This window comes from Drosophila kikkawai, chromosome X (genome assembly GCF_030179895.1).
Source record: "Drosophila kikkawai strain 14028-0561.14 chromosome X, DkikHiC1v2, whole genome shotgun sequence".
NCBI lineage: Eukaryota > Metazoa > Arthropoda > Insecta > Diptera > Drosophilidae > Drosophila > Drosophila kikkawai.
The window spans coordinates 9,390,573-9,411,798 of record NC_091733.1 but is presented as its reverse complement, the minus strand read 5'-3'; the positions used below and the strand labels follow the sequence as shown (position 1 = coordinate 9,411,798).

General features: G+C 40.8%; 1 protein-coding gene across 1 annotated transcript; it reads right to left on the bottom strand.

Annotated features, from left to right (window-relative positions):
• Positions 1 to 240: 240 nt before the first annotated feature.
• mdu (meduse) lies at positions 241 to 21,141 on the bottom strand. Its single transcript, XM_017179430.3, has 4 exons — positions 20,841 to 21,141; positions 1,276 to 2,297; positions 1,046 to 1,171; positions 241 to 977 (listed from the first exon to the last, which is right to left on the bottom strand). The coding sequence occupies exons 1-4, from the start codon at positions 20,859 to 20,861 to the stop codon at positions 740 to 742; spliced, it is 1,407 nt and encodes a 468-aa protein (XP_017034919.1). The 5' UTR covers positions 20,862 to 21,141; the 3' UTR covers positions 241 to 739.
• Between the last annotated feature and the right edge of the window lie 85 nt (positions 21,142 to 21,226).

Here is a 21,226-nt window from a genome sequence, read left to right as displayed (position 1 = left end):
ACAGTTTATAACAGTTCCCAGTCGCCTGATCCGCTTTAAGCCAAAACTAACGGACACCTTTCCAGGAAACCGTTAGTAATGGCTACCCTTTTCAAAATGGCCGCCGCCATTCAGAACCCCTCTTTGTCGCTCTCCTCTTCCCAGGATCGATGTTTTATTCAGCAGGTCAGCTGTTTATGGGTTTCAGCGAGAACATTATTCAATATAATGGCAAGTAAGTATTACAAATGCTTGTTTAAATTTCGTTTTGGGTTTTTTTTTTATTTAATTAAATCATGTTTCGCATATCGGGCTCGTATATTTATGTAAGATATATATATATATAAGGTATAAAGTTGATTTGTAATAAATTATAAGCAAGTCAGGACTGCACTCGCACTGGAAACACGAAGAAGAGTCACATATATATACAACAGAGTTCTCGAACGTACTACACTTTATAAATTACACATAAATCGCATTAAGTACAGCAACAGGCTGCAATTCCCTTTCAGTTTCGTGTTTTAATTTCAAGTTTTTCAGGCGTTAAGATTAATTCGTTGATAAGCAGCTTTCGCTTTGTGTAGAGGAGGGGATCGGGAACAGGGAAACGGGGATCGGGCTTAGGATTGGTATCAAGTTTGGACACTACAATAATAATTTGGTCTGCTCTGCACCAGAATCGTTGGTGTATTGGTGTGTTTTTGTTTATATTTTTCGGAAAAAGGGGACTCTCTGCTACCCTTCATCGATCGTCCTCTTAGATGACCGCCTCAATCACCGTCCCATTCTCGGCATTCTTTTTGATCAGGCTCTCCCACTGGGCAATGAGGCCACGCGACGAGGGCGCCTCCTCGGGCGTCAGATCACAGAGTTGGGCCAGCGACATGGCCGGACGCATTCCGTTGATGCTGCCATTGCTGGCTCCATTGGCTATGTAGGCGGCCGCATTCAGGCTGCGATTGGCAGCAGGCTTGTGCACAATCTCCGGTTCGTTGCTATGAAAGTGAGAATGAACTTCTAATAAGAACTAATCTTTTGAAAGTGGTCTACTCCCAACACTTACCCATTTCTATCTAGCTCCTGGGTAGACTGGGCATTGCGCAGTTTTCCGGGTCCATAGCAGTGCTCCACCTCGGAGTCCTCATCGTCATCGTCGTCCGCATCGGCCTCGTCGTCTGTGCTGAGGTTACTGGAATCAAAAAAAAAACATAAGATGATAACAAATCAGAGTTCCAAGATTTTAAAAACAATTTATTTCAAGATAAAGGTTACTGCTGAAGGAGGTGTACTCACAGCTTGTCCAGCGACGCCTTCAGTGTGTTCTGCCTGTTGATCTTGCGCAGGCGCTTCAGCTCCGTTTCGCGCGACTTGAGGTCCTGCAGCTCCCGCTGGATTTTCTGCTCGACTGGCACATAGCCTCGACGCAGCGGCCTGCCCTCCGAGTCCCGCTCGATGGCCGCCGGCGACAGGGTGACCGTGGTCGAGTTGCCATTCTCCAGGAAGGCCAGCGCCGTGCGTGTGTTCAGCTTGAGGGTGTTGTTGTTATTGTTGCCAGCGGCGCCGCCGCCGCTGCTGCTGTTTTGGCTTCCATTCTGGATGACCCCGGAACTGTTGCCATTGCTGACGCCCAATGGCGAGGCTGGCGGCAGGGGACTGCTGGGTGTCACCAGCTTGCCATGCGAGGCTATGAAACGCTGCATCACGCCCTTGGTAGCGGCACCGCCGAAGGCAAACTGACGCTTCTGGGGCAGGCCGCTCAGCTGCGGCGTGGAAATGGTCCTTGTGATGAGCTTCTGCTGCGGCGGTTCCGGTGTCATGTTGTAGCAGTTGGGTCCAATGTAGCGCTGCTCCTGGCGGGTAACCACTGTCAGCTTGAGCGGCTGCTGCTGCTGCTTGGCCTGGAGGTTGTTGTTGATGTTGTTGCTCTGCGAGGAGGCCGATATGCCAGAGTCGTCCGAGTGCTGACCATCGAGGCTCTCCTCCTTGGCGCTGTTCACGCTGGAGGCCAGCGAGGGTGTGTTGGACAGCTCGTCAATGGGCAGCAGGAGCGAAGTGGTCGCCGGCTGGGCTGTGACCAGCACGCCCTGATCGTGATCCAGCTCATCCTGGTCATGTGCCTGCTGCTGCTGCTGTTCCTGATTAAAGTCCTTGCCATTGCCATTGATCGTGTAGGCCTCAAACTCCACCACCCCTTCGGTGGCGGTGGAGGAAGAAGTGATGGTCGTTGAGGAGAGTGTGGCCAGCTGACGGTACTCCTCCTCACGCCGTACCACTTCCTTGATCTCCTCCTGGATGCGTGTCAGGGGATCGATTTTCTGCAGGCAAAAAAAAAAAAAAAAATTAAATAAATTTACTTATTTGCAAAAGTCAAAGTCTTAAGTCTGAGGCTATAACCTCAGAGTTCAGAGTTCGCTGAGCTTAAGGGAGTGCATTCACTGTAACCAAAGACGCAGGAAGTGATCGCGGAGCAGCTTCGGCTTCCAACTTCTAAGCTCTGCGTGCGTGTAATCGGATATGCCACAGAAGAAACCACCGACATAAACACGACGAGGGCCATTCACTTTCGATACGCCTCGGATCGTATCGGATCGAATGAGTTGCATGATGCAGTTGCAGCTGCGGATACACCCGCATCTCTGAGCGAAATCGGAGGAGACAAGATCCGGCGTTTGCATAATCCAATTGGCTTCGATCGTGGACTCAAGCCACACACGTCGCGGGATCGGGAGTGTGCAAGTGGAAGTGATGAAGTGACGCGGAATGGCCCAGAGTGGTCCAAGCGTAACCAAAGCCGATTATTGTGCGTGACATCGGCCTGGGGTTGGGGGTTCCTCTGTTCGGTTCGCTGGCTGCTTTGTGGGTCTCAATTGTGGCTCTGAAAATGCTAAACTAAAGCTAAACACACGTTCGAGAGTAAAAGTGCTGCTAACAGTCTCACTTTCTGTGCGATTTTGTTTTAGTTTTTAATACATTTTTCACTCTTTTTTGCGTGCCGCATCACATTGTTGCATAAATTTGCCGCATTTGCCGGCTAATTAACAAGCTTTAGCTGTCACACTCTAGGCTTATTGTACCTATATATACGTTTTTTGTTTCACGCTTTTATAGTCAAAGAAAAAACAAAATGGCAATTCCCATTGCCCCGGAATGTACATATTTGAAGGTAAATAAAAGTACTTTCATGGACGTCGGCAGGCAAGCGAGAGCCTACGCCCAATTATAACCCTATTATTATGGTTCATATTTGCATAGTTCTTTTCTATGGAAAATAATTAGATGTTCAAATACCAGTATTTGTCAATCTGGGTGTATTTTTTATGGTCCAATTCCTTGTAAAAGGGGTACACGAATGTGGTTCAATATTGTCATTATAAACTGTGAAAATATATAATAAATAGTTATGTTCATAAATAACACTCAATTTAATACAAATTTCTAGATTCTTCTAGCTTATTAGGATAACATCTGTTATAAACTGTTATATATACAAGTATTCTGTTGCCTTCTCAGGCGCCTAGTGTAAAAATACTTGCAGTTGAAGAATATGTACAGCTAAATGCCTTAATTGCGGCCTTTTTCATAATTACAAAAATAAAATATTTACAACAACATTTTTACAACAACATTTTTACAACAACATTTTTACAACAACCTATTGTCTTTCCAATTTCCGGAAAACCGGATAACAAATTGTACGCTTATCCGTTTCGTTTAAAAGCCAAAAGGAAAGCAGACGAGACCACCGAGAGAGAATCTGTTATAAACTGTTATAATAGGTTCAGGGTTAATTGGCTTTCTGTTGCCTTTGGTGTAAAATAAAATAATACAAAAATATTATAAATTCAATTTAATTTTTCTGCGAAAAGAGATAAGTAGGGCATAGAATTTCCACAACAACTTGTTTCCCCACAACCTTTATCCAACAATCTTAAAACAAACTGCAAAAGAAAATAGAAACTTACACACCCAAAGATTGCATCTGCATTCTTTTACTGGACTTTCTCATAGCAATCAGCATCCCTTTGACGGCTAAATACTTCCCCTGCAGTCACAACACTCAAGGGGAGTCGTCTCTACATCCCACACAAACAGGAAGAGGCCGAGACCCAGGGGTTGCTTAGGAAGCAGATTTTTCGGGTCAGCGAGCTGACTTGTGGGGGCTTTTGGGGTCCGGGGTCTGTGACTCTTTCCCGTGGGTGCTCTCGGACTGGCGATGTTGCAGGTGTTGCTGATGATGTTGCCGCTGCACGAGCTTGATGCCGTCGTCAGCTGGCTTCCGCATCGTTGTCGCATTAGAAAGTGCCATTCCAGTCATTTTAGTGATTTCAGTCATTCAGCCAGCGCAAGGTGCTCTCCATGCACTGAGCGATTGCGGCTTTTTCATTTTTCATGTATTGTCCATTTTGTCTACAAAAATTCAGTGTCGCAGCTCGTGTCACAGTGCCTGCAGTCACCGTGGCCGTGGCCCATCGATTCGATGCAGATTTTCACTCAATTGTTTGGGCCCATCTAGCCAGCCACCCAAACGACAACGAATCGAATCAAAAAATGTGCGTTTAACGACGTCGTTTTCACTTGCTTCAACACAAAAATAAGCGGAGAGAAAACCGGCTGTCAAATTGCGCGGGGGAAATCGAAGCGAGGTATACCCTGAGCTTCAGTTAAAACCAATTTCAAGTCTTTTGTTTGGGAAAGAAGATAATTAATTACAACCTTTTGACAAAAAGGCTCACTCCCTTGCTAAAAAGGTAATTCAATACTTTAAATGTGTTAAAAGAAGCCCATAAATTGCTGTTTTTCAACCAAAAATTTACCTTTTTGGCAGGGAATTTTATTTGGAGGTTTGCAATGCTTAATAAAATAAATGTATATATGAAAAACATATATCAATAAAATGTCTGCATTTCTTTCAATAAATAATAAAAAAAAAAATTATAATAAATAATGAATATAAAAATCACTATAATTTACAAGCTTCGGCGTTCCGAATCAGCTTCCTTTCCTGTTTTTATATCAAATTACTTTCCATTAAACGTAATGCGATCCTAAGGGTTCATCGTTTAATTAAAAAAAGGAGAGATTTCCTGCTGAAGCACAAAAGTTTTTATACCCTTTTTCTGGCATAAAAAAAGATGAGATAAAAATTCAAAGTAAATCAAGAGAAGTTCAATACTCTTTCTTTAAGACAAAGTTAAAAATATTTAAAAATGGAATAAGTTCAATTTGAGGCAATTTCTTATTTCAGCAATATAAATTTGTGGCTTATATTTAATTTCTATGTTTTTGGGGGTTTTAGTATTATACTTATTATATTTCTTTATCTATTCAAATCTGTAAATGGTTTTATTATAAAATCTATAACAACTATATATTACTATAAACCAATGTTGGTACTCTTTAAGCCACTTCCCCTCTTGTTTCGGGTATTCTTTTCAGAGTTCATTAAAAAATCATTAAATAACTTGTTACTTTCTGACACTCACACACTCCACCTTGTGTAATGAATTGCGTTACCAACTCGATTCCAAAATAATGAATACCCCTTTTTCTGGCGACAATATACCAAAAAAATAAAACAAGCTGGTAATATGGGAAACTTCCGTTTGGTGTTTTGTTGTTGGTAGTTGGTGGCGAGAGCGCTACTTGTTGCTGGCGTGGCTGTGGCGGCGTCCAAGTGCAATGACAGCGGCGACTGCAACATTGCCGGGAGCAGAGCAACACTTGGCGGCAGCTGCCTAAAGTCAAGTTGACAGCTGCTCCTCGGCCGGCTGTCACTTTTGGCGCGCGTTTTTCTTATTTTTTTCTTGCTGTCCTCCTACCAAGGGGGAAATGCAAATGGAAATGGAAATGTGCGGCATGCGGCATGTCCAAGTCTGAACTCATTTGCAGGCGGGGTCAAACGCCACGAGCAGCAGCAGCAGAAAACAGCGAAAAGCAGGCAACAAGCAAACAAGCATGAAAGCCCAAAAGCAAGCCAGCAGCGAGGCATACCTAAGATCAGCTTAGAAAATAAAATAACAAGAAAGAAATCTTACTTTGGTTACCCGAAGCTTGTATACCCTTGAACTTTGCAATAGGTTAAGGGTACCCAATCGAAAATCGGTCATAACTAGTCAAAAATGCATTAATTTTAGTTTGGAATCCTGTTCAGAGTTACTTTTTAATAGATAAATAAAGCTGCATACAAAATTTAAGAAATCTAAATTTGTATACATTTTTTGTATAATTTAAAGGATGTAGCCCCTTAATAAAATGTTAGAAAATTATTAGCACAAAACAAAGTTTCAAAATATCATAACTTATGCTAGTTTTAATTTGTTTAACAAACCTGCATTCTTAATTTAACATTTTAAAATATTAAATTTTTTTCCCACAATTTTTGACATTTTTGACGGTGTAACCCCTTATAAAATTTTGTAAAAAATTAAAAAAAAAAAAAATCCCAGCAGACATAGCTAGATCAACTCGGCTGTTGATGTTGATCAAGAATATATATGATTTATAGGGTCAAAAATATCTTATTCATTGATTAGCAAGCCTCTGACTAAAAGTAAGGGTATACAAATATAAATAAAAGAGCCTACAAACAGCAGACAGCTCGGTCTTGGTCTTGGAACTCGGGCGCAATTTGTAGCCACGACTAGATCAGTACACGAGGCGAAAAAGCAAAAAGCACAAAGCAGAAAGCAAATTGGCAAGGGGGCAAGAGAGGCTCAAAGACATGGCTAAACAATGAAAATAACAAGCCAACAAATAAGAACAGATATTGGGGCTTATCGACTACCCAAGTGCCCAGCATTTGAAGCTTTCTTACTTGCCAAATGCTTTTTAAGATATTTATTTATTTTATTTAAGTAATTATAATCCCCTGGAAAGACATTAGTTACTCAAAAGTCGGTAAAAACAAATCAGGTTTTCATGGCACCTTCTCAATGGAGAATCAATTAGCCGGCGGATCAGAGAAGTGGAATACCCTAATTGCTGGAATTAGCGGGTACAAGCCAAAGCAGGAGAAGAGAGTCACAGAAGAGGAGGTGCAGAGCGGGAGTAACAACAGTAACAACAGCGGGAGAACGTGACAAGAAACGTGACCGTGACTTGGGCTCTTTCTTCTCTATGTCTTGGCCCTTTCTTCTCTCTCTCTCTCTCTCTCACACTCTTTCACTGGCAGCTAGCGGTAGCTGTGTCTCTGTCTAGCCAGTGATCCAGTTTTGCCAACAAAAACAGCTACACAGAGATAAATATATAGTGAGCTATTTAGTGATCATTCTTTTAAATAATATAATCTATTTGTGATCAAAGCACTTAACCATAAACAACTGAGAAATATAATAATTTGTATTGATTTGTAATGATTTTTTAATTTTTAAAATTGTTTTTTTAGTGTAAAAAACAAGTGATCATCTAACAAAAAATTAGGAAACCTAAATTATATAGCTTATATATATAAGTTTTTAATTGATTATATTTTATTTTAAGTTAACAACTTTCAAGTCAAAACGAGGCTAGATCCACTCGCCTGGAGTTGCTAATCTTAAATGACTCCCTAAATACCCTGAAAATTCCCTCAAACAAATAAATCAATTCAAGGATTTAAATTCCCCGAAAACTCCCTTAAAAAATACATCCCCGAAAGGATTTTTATACTACAAGTTACCCCGAAAATTACTTTAAAACTATATTACCCCAAATATTATTTCCTGTGCAATTTGCTCTGCTCTGCTTGGGCTGCTGTTCTGCCGCTGCGCAGGCGTCGTTTCCAGGCGAGTGATCAGCATTAGCATAACGCTCATCATCGTCGTCATCATCATCATGATCATCGCCACTACGTTGGAACGATGTACGATATTCGATGTACGATGTACGATGTACGCTGTGGGATGTGGGATGTGCGATGCCAATCATGATCAACGCCACCTTGGCGATCATCGCCGCGCACGGCACACGTATTTGGGGCAATTCATTTAGCGTTTTGCACAGTGACCGCCGCAGTTGCAGCTGAAGCGTGCAGAAAAAAATTGTTCGAAAAAAAAAAATTATAAACAATAAAGAGGCAGCACAAAACAACAACAGAAATAACTCAACAACAAAAAAAAGCATTACACAGCAAAAAGACAAAACAGCAGATTGAATATGCAAAAGATGTACTTAACATGGGAATTCTTTGTTAAGTATTTTCGGGTCAATATACTCTTGACTTACTTTTGGAAAAATATGATCCTTGAAAGCTGTTTGCTTCCTCAAAAATGTTTACAATTATCTAAAGCGTGCCTCAAACCATCTCTCCAAACCTTTCAAAACTTGGTATTTGAGTAGAGATTATATTAACCTACCTTAAGACATTGAATTTTCCTTCAATTGTGGTCCTTGTAATGCATAAACCTTTGATTAACCAATGCCATTATCTTCGAGGTAATACTAGTACCCAGACCAGCTTTGTGTTGGCCACGATCCATCATCATCGACCCAGTTGTTGGCCCAAGTCGTGATCCAAACACAAGGGAAATATAACGCTTGGGAGATAATCTGCGAATCTCCATTGGAAATCCAAGGCGGATGCAGTTGGAGCATGTGTCAATTATGACGCCATATCATTAGCATTACCAATACCATTAAGAACGGATACCGTTGGCCATTGGTCATTAGGCGAAAAAGAAAAGCAGACAGAGACAAGCGGTCACAGTCACGTCGAATTCTCCATTAGCGAAGCGAGCAATTTGGCCACGGAAAATACAAATAGATCCCGGGATTGTGTGTGTGTGGGTGGAAATCGAGGTCAGAGGAATATACTTTTTTTTTGCGCAATTTTCAGATAGTTATGAGGGGTTGGGGGAGGTAGCAGCTAGCTTTTCATTCGAACCTTATCGCCTCTGGGGTTTTTGGGAGCTCCGATGGCGGTGGTGTTTACCAAAATGAATTCGCGATAAGCGAGAACCGTTCGGGGGGAAATAAGAGTGGGCTAAGAGTGCTGATAAAAAGCCCCATCGATTGGATCATTCCCCAGGTTCTCTCCCTCTCTCTCTCCTTGGCTTCGGTTGGCCGTGTTAACAATGCGTGACCTGGCCAAATCAGGGGCTCGAACTAGAGTTTGCTTTTCAATTTTGGCTTGTTACTTCCAGCGACTTGATTGCGGATTGTTTGGCCATTAATTTGGCTTCGACTGTCGGTCTTGCCCAGCTTTTTATTGGTGACCGGGACAGTTAGTTTTGGCTGGTAAGGCGGTCATTAAATTAAGTGCCTGCGAGGTTCGTTCATTGACCAAAGATAGTCGGATGATTCAGGCCACCACCACCACCAATCTTTGACTAAAACTATTACTGGGAATTTTTTGTACTACCACAAAAACACTAAAAGGGGAAATTTTTAAGAGGAAAAGTGGTAAAGTATGTTAGAAGGCCTAACAGGTAAGGTATAACAGCTGCAGTTTGAAACCTTTTTGTACGCTTATTGCAAAAAATACAAAAAAAAAAAACTAGAGTCCATAACAATAACACATAACAACGCAAAAATAAAAAACAAATCAAAAACAAGTAACAAAAGGAGGGGAAAAAAATAACAAAATCACAACAAATTATGTCACCCGCCGAATGCAGAGCAAAGAGCTGCATGCCGATATATGTACATATACTTGCTACCCATGGAATGGGCCCCCGGGCACAGACCCAGAAAACGTGCCCAGCATGGCTGAGCTGTGAGACCCCAGACTGAAGGCGAAGGCGACTCTCCGAACTGGTAGTGGAAGTCCAAGTGGTGTCCACATTATGTCATCCATCCATGGAAGGCAACCGCAAAATGCAGAGCCAGAGGCAGAGGCATGGCCAGCTGAACTTCAATCCACATCACTACTCCACTTAACTTCCCAGCTGCCTGGCTCTGGGCCATTGACACGCTGCGATGCACGGCAAAAAAAATATATGTGCAAGATCAAGTGGATATTATAAACTAAACTATATGTAGTTTTGCACGACATGTAAGAGAGTCATATCTAGACACTATTTGGCCTTGGTTCGCTATCGGAGAGACATGTTTTTTGGCTCTGTGTGGTGGCAACAACAGGAACCATTGCAGCGATACGTGTAGATACACATGTATCTGCATCTGTTAACTGCAGCTGAAAGTTGCGTGTTTTGAACTTGCGGCGCTTCGCAGAGCACGTAAAAGATACAGACCAGAGACGGCTGTATCTTCTGGCCCGAAGTAGCACCTATCTGGGCCTTAGTAATTGCCATATCTTGGGCTGTCTGTGCCTCAAATTGTGTCGCCCAATGATTGAAATATGTTCAGCGAGACAATGGCAAATATTTGCGAAACACTTTGTCGGAACAACCTCAAAAAAAAAAAGGTATAGATTCTTTGTAGATTGGGATACACGGGCCAAGTTAATTGACTTGCTTTGTTCAGCTGAAAGATATTTGCTCTGCATTCTACGTGTTTTCTGTTTTGAATACGGAACAAATAGAGATCGATGGGGTTAGAGCCCGTCCGCTGGGGGTGTCAAGATCCCGGCGACAGGCTGACATTAGCTTGGCTTTTGGCTAAATTAAAAGTGAAACCATTTCACCACTTGAGACTTTGGGAAAGTGCCAAACAATGGCCTGAGCTTTTGGCCCAAACGGTAGTTTTTTTTTTTTTTTTCTTTTTTCGGTCATTTTCCAGTGCAGACAGTTACTCCCCACCTTAAACTCAAATCCACACCCACCCGAGCTGAACTTGAATGGACGGAGTGGTGGGGGATCAGCGGTTTCTTTTTTCTCTTTTTCCAGAAAATTTTGTGAATGATATGCTCCGACCATCATCTGCAGTCCGAGGTTCGACGTCCATTGTCCGCATTTATGACATTTAGCGGCCACTTGGCCACTGCCAGCCAACGGTAAACTGTTTAGACGTCTTTAAGACATGCTAACTGCACTTTATAAGCGTCATATTTTGTCCGTCGATCGTAAAAATTATCATTATCATTATCACCATAGTAGCTTAGTTGCTTCTGCTGGGCTATTTCAATGTTTTCCCTACACAACTCCCCCAGTCGGAGGTGCCTTGCATTCCATTTTCTTTTTAATTTTTTTTTGTGAAAGGTTGTGCATACTTATTAAGTCCGAGTGCTATGGAAATGTACCTTTCACTTCTTGGGTCGCTGTATAACAGTATTCGTTTACCCAGAATTCGCCAGATAGTGCAAGCTTGAATAGATAAGGGGTCTTACTGAGAGCTACTTAGAGGAAAGTCGGTAAGTGGGTGGGGTTTTCTTTCAATTAATCTAACAAAAGTTGAAAAATAATATGATTTAAACGTTTGACGTTAATTTAATATATGTATAACAGTTTTCTTTCAATAAATCTAACAAAAGTTGAAAAATAATATGATTTAAACGTTTGACGTTAATTTAATATATGTATAACAGTTGGGAAAGCAATTATAAATGATATATATTAATGAGAAAATATATCTTGTATATTTAGACTGTAAAATGGTTTAATTAAATGTAAAATGGTTTAATATAACAGTTGTACAACCTTTGTATAACACTTGAATATCAGTTTCGTATTAGATTATTTGAATTCCAAGCAAATGTTGAGAAACTAGAGCAGCTCAGCCTTAGAACCGCCAACGCCTTCGCATACTCTCACCAAAAAATAAAAAAATCAACGGAGTTGTGAATATCTGGGTCTAATTTAGTTAAATGTACTTATAACAAGCATAACAAATGTATGCGAATGTCTTTCCCACGCTTTAGCAACCGAATAGAGTTTGGAGTTAGAGTTGAAGTCAGAGTCGGAGTCTGGGGGCTTCTGACAACCCAAGTATGGTGGATTTAGGCGGCCACTGTGAGAGACAATTGCCAAATCATGTCGGAGATAAATTACGCGAAAGGCAGAAAGAAGAAATCTTCAATGCAAATGCAGAGTCCAAGCCGGTGACTCTTTTTTTTTTTTTCTTTTCTATGCTCCATTCAAAATGGATGAGGGGCAGTGTCTCCGTCTCCGTCTCCACGGCTTATTTATGTTACTATGTTTGTGTGACACTGGACGACGACGATGACTTGACAGAGCTACTTAGTGGTAATGCGAAGACCGTTAAACACCCGGCCATTGTTATACAAATGCTCGAGCCAATGCAGCCCATTTAGACCATTTTGCAGCAGCAGCAGCAGGTGCCGGGCGGAAATGGTTAATAGAAATGGAAATGCTGTGGAAATGGCTTCATTGTGGCAGAAGGTGCGGGCACGAGGCCCGTCGACTTCGATTTGAAGTCTCAGTTATGCAATCCAAGGGATGACGAACCCCCATTGAACGATATATGTTTGAGTTTGAGCTCTTATTTTGGAGAGACCGCCAGTTATAGTTAAATTTAAGATACAAGTAAGGCTTAACCGGACATTGGGTAATACCTGATATTTCAAGAATATAATCTATCCTATAAATTCAATAAAAATACAAAGAAAAAAGCACCGGCTATGAGTCACCCTGCCATTTATAATTAGCAACGGCATTTTCAATTACTTTTGACCAACAAAAACAAAAAAATAGCAGGAACAACAAATTGCTAAAGTATCTTATCTGGTTTCTGGTTTCCTTTGCTCCATTTTTGCCAACGTTCCCCCACTTTGTACACTTCGTTCGCCAGCCCCTCTGAATTCTAGCCACACTGAGCCAAAATATTAGCAATTAGCTATGGTCTTGATATTCTTATAGATTTCAATTTAAATGGCATTTTCCTAAACGTTCCAGAATCTAAACCTTATAAAACTCTCTTAAATATCTCATTCTACCCTTTTCTTTCAGTGCATCGTGTGTACCCTTTGCCATGTTACATTATCTTTGTAGGTAAAATGGGCTTGAGTTCGGGTGCGGGTGCTGAAGAGCTTGGCGCCTTCAACAGGTGTCTATATACCATTTCGCCCGTGGGTGTGTGTGGGTGTGTTTGTGTTGGAAAATTACGACTGATAGTCGCTATCAGCTATCATTCCCTTATCGATATTTGTATATAAAAGGCTTGACATTCAAGTTCAGTTAACAAATTGAGTCATCACCGCCGGAAACTTTTCCAAAGACTTGGTAAGGAGGAGGAGGCGGAGGAAGACACCATCATCATTTCCTTTTGTGGGGCGCTTGTTGTAAAACGGGGGAATGTCACCTCCTATAATTAATACGCAATAAATCTCGACGTTTTGTTCAACAATGTCTGGGAGCCAGAAATATGGTTACCTTCGGGGAAAAGATATTGCCCGGCTAATGGAGCATTTCGATTAGATAAAGCTGCTGATTTCATTAATACTATATGCTATATACCGTATATTGTGTACTTTATACAGAGTATTTTGTTGTTGGCACGTTATTTGTGGTAAAAGAACAGTTTCAGTGGATATATGGAACTGGATACAGGTGTATAAATGTCGCAGGAAGTACAGTATAATAGTATAACAGTTTAACAATATAATAGTATTAAAGTCTAAAGGTCACTAGAATTCCAACAACTGCACTCTTAGATAACCCATACAATTTAAATATTGAACGATTTCAAAATTTGTTCTACAGTTGGTAATAGCTAAGCGACATTTAATACCCACAAAAACTTCTGTTCGTATGCTAATTAGAGAGATCCCCAACATCTTGACATTGATGAATTGCCAATGTTGGTAATGGAAACCGCACTTTGTTTTATGGAATGCCCACGATGGAGTAACGAAAGAACCTTATCACTGATATTCCGGGTTGATAATGCTTATCATTATCACCATAAGCCGCAAGTCAATAGAACCTTGACTTATATAGAGACTTGCCATATACATACACAATATACTATATATTATATACACTGTTGCAATTGCACTTGGTATCACACGCCAAGCCATATAGCCGCCAGCCATTCCATGCCATAATTTGGACGTATTCAATTGGAATCGGAGAAAGTACAGCCACGGCCCATTGTCTAGTTTTTTTTAGTTGGTTGTTTTTTTGTTTTCTTTCGATTTGAATGATGATGGTAATGGAAATTGCGACACGCTTTTGCCACCGTCTTCTGTCATTGACACTTGTCTCTCGCGCTTTCATTTAAATTTTCACAGGAGACTCTTCTTCTTAGAGAAAACTATCCATAGTATTTATTTGAAAAAATATTACTACACAATTTATATTAGTAGTATTTGCATCTACTGCCTCGAGCCTCGGGGGAGCGTTGTGAAATGATAGAAAGAAAGACTTGTGTGTGTGCAAAAAGAAAAATTAATGTAAAGTAGCACAAAATGTTTGCAAGTCGAGCTAACAAAATGCAATGCCATATATGTTAGTCCACGAAGCTCCCCTAACTCCTAGGTATTTCAAACAACCGCCCACAGCGATCCAACATGCAATCGAAAGCGGCGCTTCTGCCGGCAATCTAATTGATATTTCTGCCATTTACATGGTCGCCTTTGCGACTCCTCCGCCGCCGCCGCCCGAGGCCTGTGAAAATGCACAGCTTGAATTGGGGTTTGAAAGAGAGAGTACGGAGGCGCACATCGGTGCCAATGGGTTAAGGTTGCCATGCAAATCACAGCGCCGCGTTGCGGTAGGTCACCAGTCAGTCGACGCTCGTCACCCGCCAGGTGGTTTATTTTATCAATACTCGGTGGTGCCCCAGACAATGGAGTGGAGTGGAAAGTGCTTGGGAGCGCCAGTTATGAGCGATGTGAAATAATGTGGAATGGAAATACAAAAATAACCCTGGGAAGCCGAAGCCTGGGAAGCAGAGACACAGCCCCGACATTCGAACCCTTGGCTTCTTGGGCCGGTTCCTTCGTTTGAAGGGAAAGTTTTCCAATAGATTGCAAGGCACACATCGGTCACAGAATGACTTATTAGGGTTTTGCCTCTTACCAATAGGGCAACATTCGTTTTGATTTATTTTACCTAAAATTTTAATCAAACTTTAAAGGCAAAAATAATCTAGTTATAATCAAATTGCAAAGGTTGCCTGGTCACACTAGGTATTTTATGGGAGAGAGCAGGAATGGTAAATATTTTATTAAAGAATTTAAAGTTCTGATTTATCTTTTCATATATTTTAAAAAATTAATTAAATTTTCATTTAATATAACTAGTGACCTTGTCGCACTCAGATAGCCTGGTCACACTAAGCTCCGTGAGTCACATATACCCTCGGTCACACTAAGACTTTAAATCCTTGCCAATTTAAAGAGAACTACGACTTTTTTAATACATATTCACTTGTCATACTTTAGCTATATAATTTATAGGTATTTTGAGTATATTCTCAAGTGCTATCTTCCCAGCAGAAACAATCTGCGAAACCATGTTCGCTGCAAAAACAAGGCCCCTCTTCCCCACTGACATTTTTTCTCACACCTGGCTGGTGGCACAACCTTTTCTTTCTTTATCTCTTCCCGAAACTAATCAATCAAATGGTAATTGAAAAAAAAAACTGCAAGGTGTGTTTGACATATGCTATTGTGCGGATGGAAGCTGCATCTTCTGTTATGCCTGCCCCATGTTTTTCAGCAAGTTCCTTCTTCCGCCGCGGAAAACAAATCTGAACAACTGGAAAAACAATAAGCGGACAAATTGAAAAAGGCGACGGCGAGGAACAAAAAACTTTCTAGAAAAAGAAAATGTAAAATCTCATTATTTCTCTTGCACGTTCTTCTTCGATGGCTACTAGAGGATGGTATGGGATGGGGACTCGGGTTGATTCGAGTCGATTTGAGAAAACAACTTTCAAGAGATCATGAGAAAAGAATGGAAAAGATCTGGGGAGGGGGGAGGGAATCTGGCGAGAGGCTTTCAGAGTCTCTACAGTCTTTCATCATCCATCTGCCACCGATGATTTCCGATGCCGGGGGCAGCCAGAAGGTTGATGTTGCAACTCTCCAAACCGAATCGAAATCAATTTTGGATTCGTACAACTATAGTTGAAGTAGTATAATCAGAGATCGTGGATCAGTAACTCGCACCGAAATTACAGCCAATGACATCGCCAGCAATTGGAGGCAAAAAGAGGAGATAGCCGGTATAGGAAGACCAAAACTATATAGCCCAGCTGTATCCGTACAATCAGGTGATTTACTAATTGCAAACTATGTATTTATTAGCAATTATGTGTTATGCTGTATCTGTATCTGTTGTATCTGTATCTGTGAGATAATCGCCAGTGACAGCCACTTCTTTCACTTTGATTGACACGCTTTTTGAGTTATGGGTTATGGCAAAAATTGATTTCTGGGCCCGCGCGCGATTTGTTGGGTTATAAAATCGGCAATTATATCAGCCAGCCAACGGTTAACTCGCTGCGATCGATCACGATCAATTAAGGAACGCGGCGGCCGCAACTGCATCGGATGGTGGTGGATATGTGTGGGGTATACGGGGCACTGGGTTTTTCTACGCTGATCGGTTTGGCTTAGTTCGGTTTCATTTCGTCTCGAATTGCCGCATAAAATGTAGTTCAAATAACTTTCGAAAATGAATAAGAGGCAGCGACGAATAAAGAAAAACATTGCATTGTTGCGGGGCAGTTAAACGCTCAAGTTAAAGTTGCCTCAGTCTAACGGTCGTCACATTCACTTTTCATAAGAAACAAAACCAAAGCTCATTTGAATTTCTAATCGACAGAAATGTTTTATGTGCCCCTTATTACTATTATTATTCAGAGCGCGATATATAGTATGTGGGGCTGGGTCTTAAGCTCATTCGATTTCGTAATCTCTTAACATTTCGCTTTTACACCTCGCCATCGGGAGTATGGGAGTCTGTGGGTCTGGGTCTGGGTCTTTGCCTTTTGGGTTCATTGTCAGAACTGAGTGGAGTAGTGATCGGGAGGAGGGACTCGACGAGCCGACCGGTTTCTGTTTCGTTTTCGGTGAAATTTATGATGCATAATATTTGTTTTATTTGCTTTATTTGCCATTGTTTTTTTGGTTTCTTTGTGGTCGTCATAGGCAAACACAGCACCGTTGCACTCGAGAAGATGTCGAAATGCTTGCCGAGATCTGGCCGAGATGCAATTGAAAATTCCCAGAAAATATTTAAGGGGTTCCGAGAAGTTTCAACTGAAAGTTGTAGGCCTTATGAACTCCCCTTCTTTGGTTTAAGCCAAATTCATCCAAAGTATTTTCAGTATTTAATTAAAAAATTTACAAATAGAAAGGGGTTGGAAAAATTTTCAAAAAATTTTTTAATCGTCTAGATGGACTCGGTTTTTGATGCTGATCAAGAATATATATGATTTACAGGGCCGGATATCACTCCTTGACTGACTAAACGATTCTGACTAAAATTATAATAATAAAACATAACATGATTGATATACTCTGAGTATATTGATGCCTATTAATTAATCACCCTTTTGGGAGACAACTATGATGGATCTAATGTGATTAAAACCAATTCATTTGTATAGCCAAAAGTTGACATATTTGATTTGCATTATGCCTACCTACAGGTTCTTCCTTACTTTGTTTCCCTATGTATGAATTATAATATATAGTTTTGTTTGTAGGTTATTCCGGGAGATTCTTCAGTTTACCCAAAGAATCCATTAATTCATTTTCACTGCGCTTGTTTCCTCATATTTTCCTTCTTTGGCTACCTTCAGCTGATCCAGTTTCGGAGATAAGATCTCATCTTCTCGGTTTTAAGTGCTTTGGTCGCTAATAACTCTGGCTTTTTGGGGCTTTTCTCTGTTGGTTTTCCAGACGGCCTGAGGGGTCAGGGGTCGCTGACCCCCTCCCAGACATTGACCTCCACCTTCTCCCCCGCCCCCTTTGGCAATGCGATGCGATGCGAAGCTCTGCTGCGATCGACGCACGACAAGTTTCGAGTTTTGTTTTTGTTTTGTTTTTTATTTTATTTTCTCAAATTATTTTTCAGCGTACTTTGCGTTTTTCATTCGAGTTTCTGCTTTTTTCTTTAATTTTTTTAGCTCTGGGCCCTCATCATCTCCCACCTGAGTAACTTTCGGCCATTCCCGCCGGAATCCCACCTGTAAACCTCACCATTTATGTGTAATTACACCTGGGTTCCTCGGCCTTTCGGGTGTTCTTTTGGATCTATATTCCGATATGCCTTTTGGCTACGAGTTCCCTCTTTTGATTTTGTTTTCGATTTGTCAGGAGGATGAGCAGGTAGCCCATATTTCCCGTAATAACTATGTTTATCTTTTCTCGGTTTGGTAATTTCCCCAATTTACCGGATTCCTATTGGCTGCGAAGCTGCATAAAGACATTCATTACGGATGGGCGATGGTGTCAGGATCCCGCCGGTTTTTTGTCATATCTTTTTTTTTGCCGTTTTTGCTGACCGGTTTCGGGCATTTTTACTTTCGATCGACGGGAAAATTTTACTAACTCTGTCTGCGTCCGCAATGCGCAAAAAAAGCGAAACTTTAATAGACCAACCACAAGTTCTAACCGGTTTTTGGGGATTTTCTTCTCCTTTTTTTATTTGGCTGCCCATTTTCCGCAGCAATAGTGGAAAATAGGAAAATATAAATGTAAAGTCGAAAAAAATAAATTAGTCTAAAATATGATTCATGATGAAATTTGAAAAAGGAAATTGAAAGATAATTTAAAAAAAAGTAATTCCCTTATTTACGTTTAAGAAAAAAAAAAACCTTTTTTAATTTTCGTAGTTACTTTTATTTAATTATTAAGCAAGCTCAACTTTTAATATATAATATAATCTGATGATTAAAAGAACCTGCTTGGAGTGCATCTATGTTAAGCAGGAATTGAGGCTTCAATTCTTTGATTTTAAGACATTCCTGTTCCACTCCACCTTCCTCTTAGCTCTCATCTTCCATCAGTCCAGCGATCGAGTGAAGATCTACAGCTTGGCCTGAATCGCAAAGATCCGATTCGATCCGATCCTCAAGCTCAAGCTCCGCTGGCTGGCAGTTGGCCAGCTTCAATCTCAATCTCAATCACTTGACCATGACTGGTGGTGGGCAAGGGGGATGGGTGCTCTTGGCCACTCTATTACTCTCCTCCGCTCCTCGATCATTTGTCCAAGTGTCCAGCGAGCAATGCAATTCTCGAGGCATTTTTCGTTCGCTTCCACTTATTTGGGTCACGGACAGTCATCATCTCGTTCGCCGGCCAGGCCAGGCGAGGCTATCCTTGTATTTACAGGTTTTTCGACTTTTACTTGCATCTGGCATTGGCCAGGCCAAATTCGAACTTTTTTTTTATATTATTTTTTGCTCTTGGCTCTTTGGTTCCGTGTTTCATCTTCTCAGACAAAACATAGGCTTCCTTTTATTATTATTATTATTTTTTCGGTAAGCCATAACAGCTGTTTGCACAGGCTTGGGAGCTTTATTTTTTGTTGTAAACACTTGTAATTAGTATTTAAAATAAGCTTTATAGGTTTCATTTTTTATTTTCTGCTCTAGTTAATTTCTAGGATTTCCTTACAGAGTCCCATAATTAAATTTTTCAAAAGGAGCAATAATTTACAAGTTGTTTAGCTTGGATACTGTGAAGCTTCTAAGTAGGGTCCCCAAAAGCAGCTGTTAGTTGTTCTCCCTTTATTATTTTAGCTTTACTTCATTCTCGCTATATTCTCTGCACACAGACGAAAAGTTTACCTATCAGATCTATGGGATTTGGCTTTTCTTGGCACTTCTAAGTGTTTTTACATATGTTCGTCTCTCCCTTTCTGCGTTAGTATTAATCTATAAAAAATTCTACAAATCTAAAATATGTCTACTCATTTATGGTACTTTAATATGTTTTTTATTGTGTTTAGCAAAGCTTCTAAAGTCTGCGGAAACTGATTGTGTTTATCGAAGTTGACAATTGGGACACTTTTCGATTTCATGTTCGGTTCTGCATGATCTTGTTTTGTTTATCCTCTCTCCCTCTCTCTCTCTTTCTCTCTCTCTCTCTCTGTCTCTCAACGAAGAAAATAAGGAACCAAAGAAGAAGAAGGAGGAGGGAGCATACGAGAATGGAGTGCAAACAATGGCGATGAAAATTTCACAGCTCTTACCATGACTTTGGTTTTGGCCCCCCAAAAAGAAAGATCAAGAGACGACAGCAGCCCCAAAAAACGATATATTATAAGAAAAAAACAAAACGAAACACAAGACGTTGGCAACTGTGCAAATAAAGCAGCAACAAACAATAACAACACACACACACACCCGCACACCTGTGGGTGAAAGAAGAAGCGGAGCGGACACCGAAAAAAAAGAAGAATAAAACAACAACAACGTGTAAATGAAAAGCCAAACAAAACCATTTTACAATTGTGGCCACGCTGAGTGTTATATGCTGGTGTTGCTTTTGTTGCCTTTGTTATTTCTGCGGAAAGTCGGGAAAATCAGTCAATGGAACGTCACGGCAGAACAGCGACGCCAACGCCGGCAGCGCAGCATCGGGGGCGTGCTGTGTAAGTTCAATGAAATGCAGGCAAAAGGCAAAAAAGCAGAAGAAGCCGGAGGAGGAGAAGGAGAAGAAAGAGAGGCAAACAACAACACAGACAACAAGAACAGCGCCAATTGATCCTCAATTTTTGCTTTCCCATTTCCAAGCACTCGCAAAAATTATAGCCGCCTTCTTATTGGAGTCAATAACAAAACAATAAACAATTCCGTGTTTTGTTATCAAAATAAAATATGTCTGGAAAACAGGCGAATTGGAAATGGGCAAACTGTACGGTGCTTATCCCCCTCCTTCTTTTTACAGTTATTCTTAAAGAACAGCAATCGTAAGCCCTCTCGGAAATCAAAGTTAATGACCAAAATAAACCCATGCAAATGAACATTAATTAGTTTTTGGGGCCTGCGTTTCAAAATAACAATATCCTGCCCAATAATTCTTTGCTAAAATTCTTGTACATCAACAATTTACAGTTACTTACCTCTTCTACTTTCTGCTGCATTTTCCGTGAATCCTTTTTATCTGTGGCGACTGCAAAATGCTAAATCCTTTCAACACAAAACAACAATTTTTGCGGAACAGAAAAAAAAGACACATTCACGTCCGTTGCAGTTATAATGTTCGTTTTTTCTGCTGTTTATAGGCGGTTGCGCGCGCGCAAATAATAACAACAATCGGGAAAACGAATCAACTTGATTTTTCCGCGTTACCGTAAAGTTGCTTCGTTGAGTTTGGAATTTTTTTTCGAATTGCGCTTTGCACTCGTATTTATAAACGTCCACACGAAAATTTGGCCCTAAAAAATCCGAAAAAACGAAAATCCCTAAAAAATCCACATTTGTCACTTGAACCACACCCGATACCACA

Excerpts from the sequence above, each read along its gene's own strand:
- mdu (XM_017179430.3), bottom strand. The coding sequence starts at position 20,861 with ATGCAGCAGAAAGTAGAAGAG. Across the intron at positions 2,298-20,840 it reads TGCAGCAGAAAGTAGAAGAG|AAAATCGATCCCCTGACACG; the intron begins GTAAGTAACTGT and ends TTTTGCCTGCAG. Across the intron at positions 1,172-1,275 it reads AAGGCGTCGCTGGACAAGCT|TAACCTCAGCACAGACGACG; the intron begins GTGAGTACACCT and ends TTTTGATTCCAG.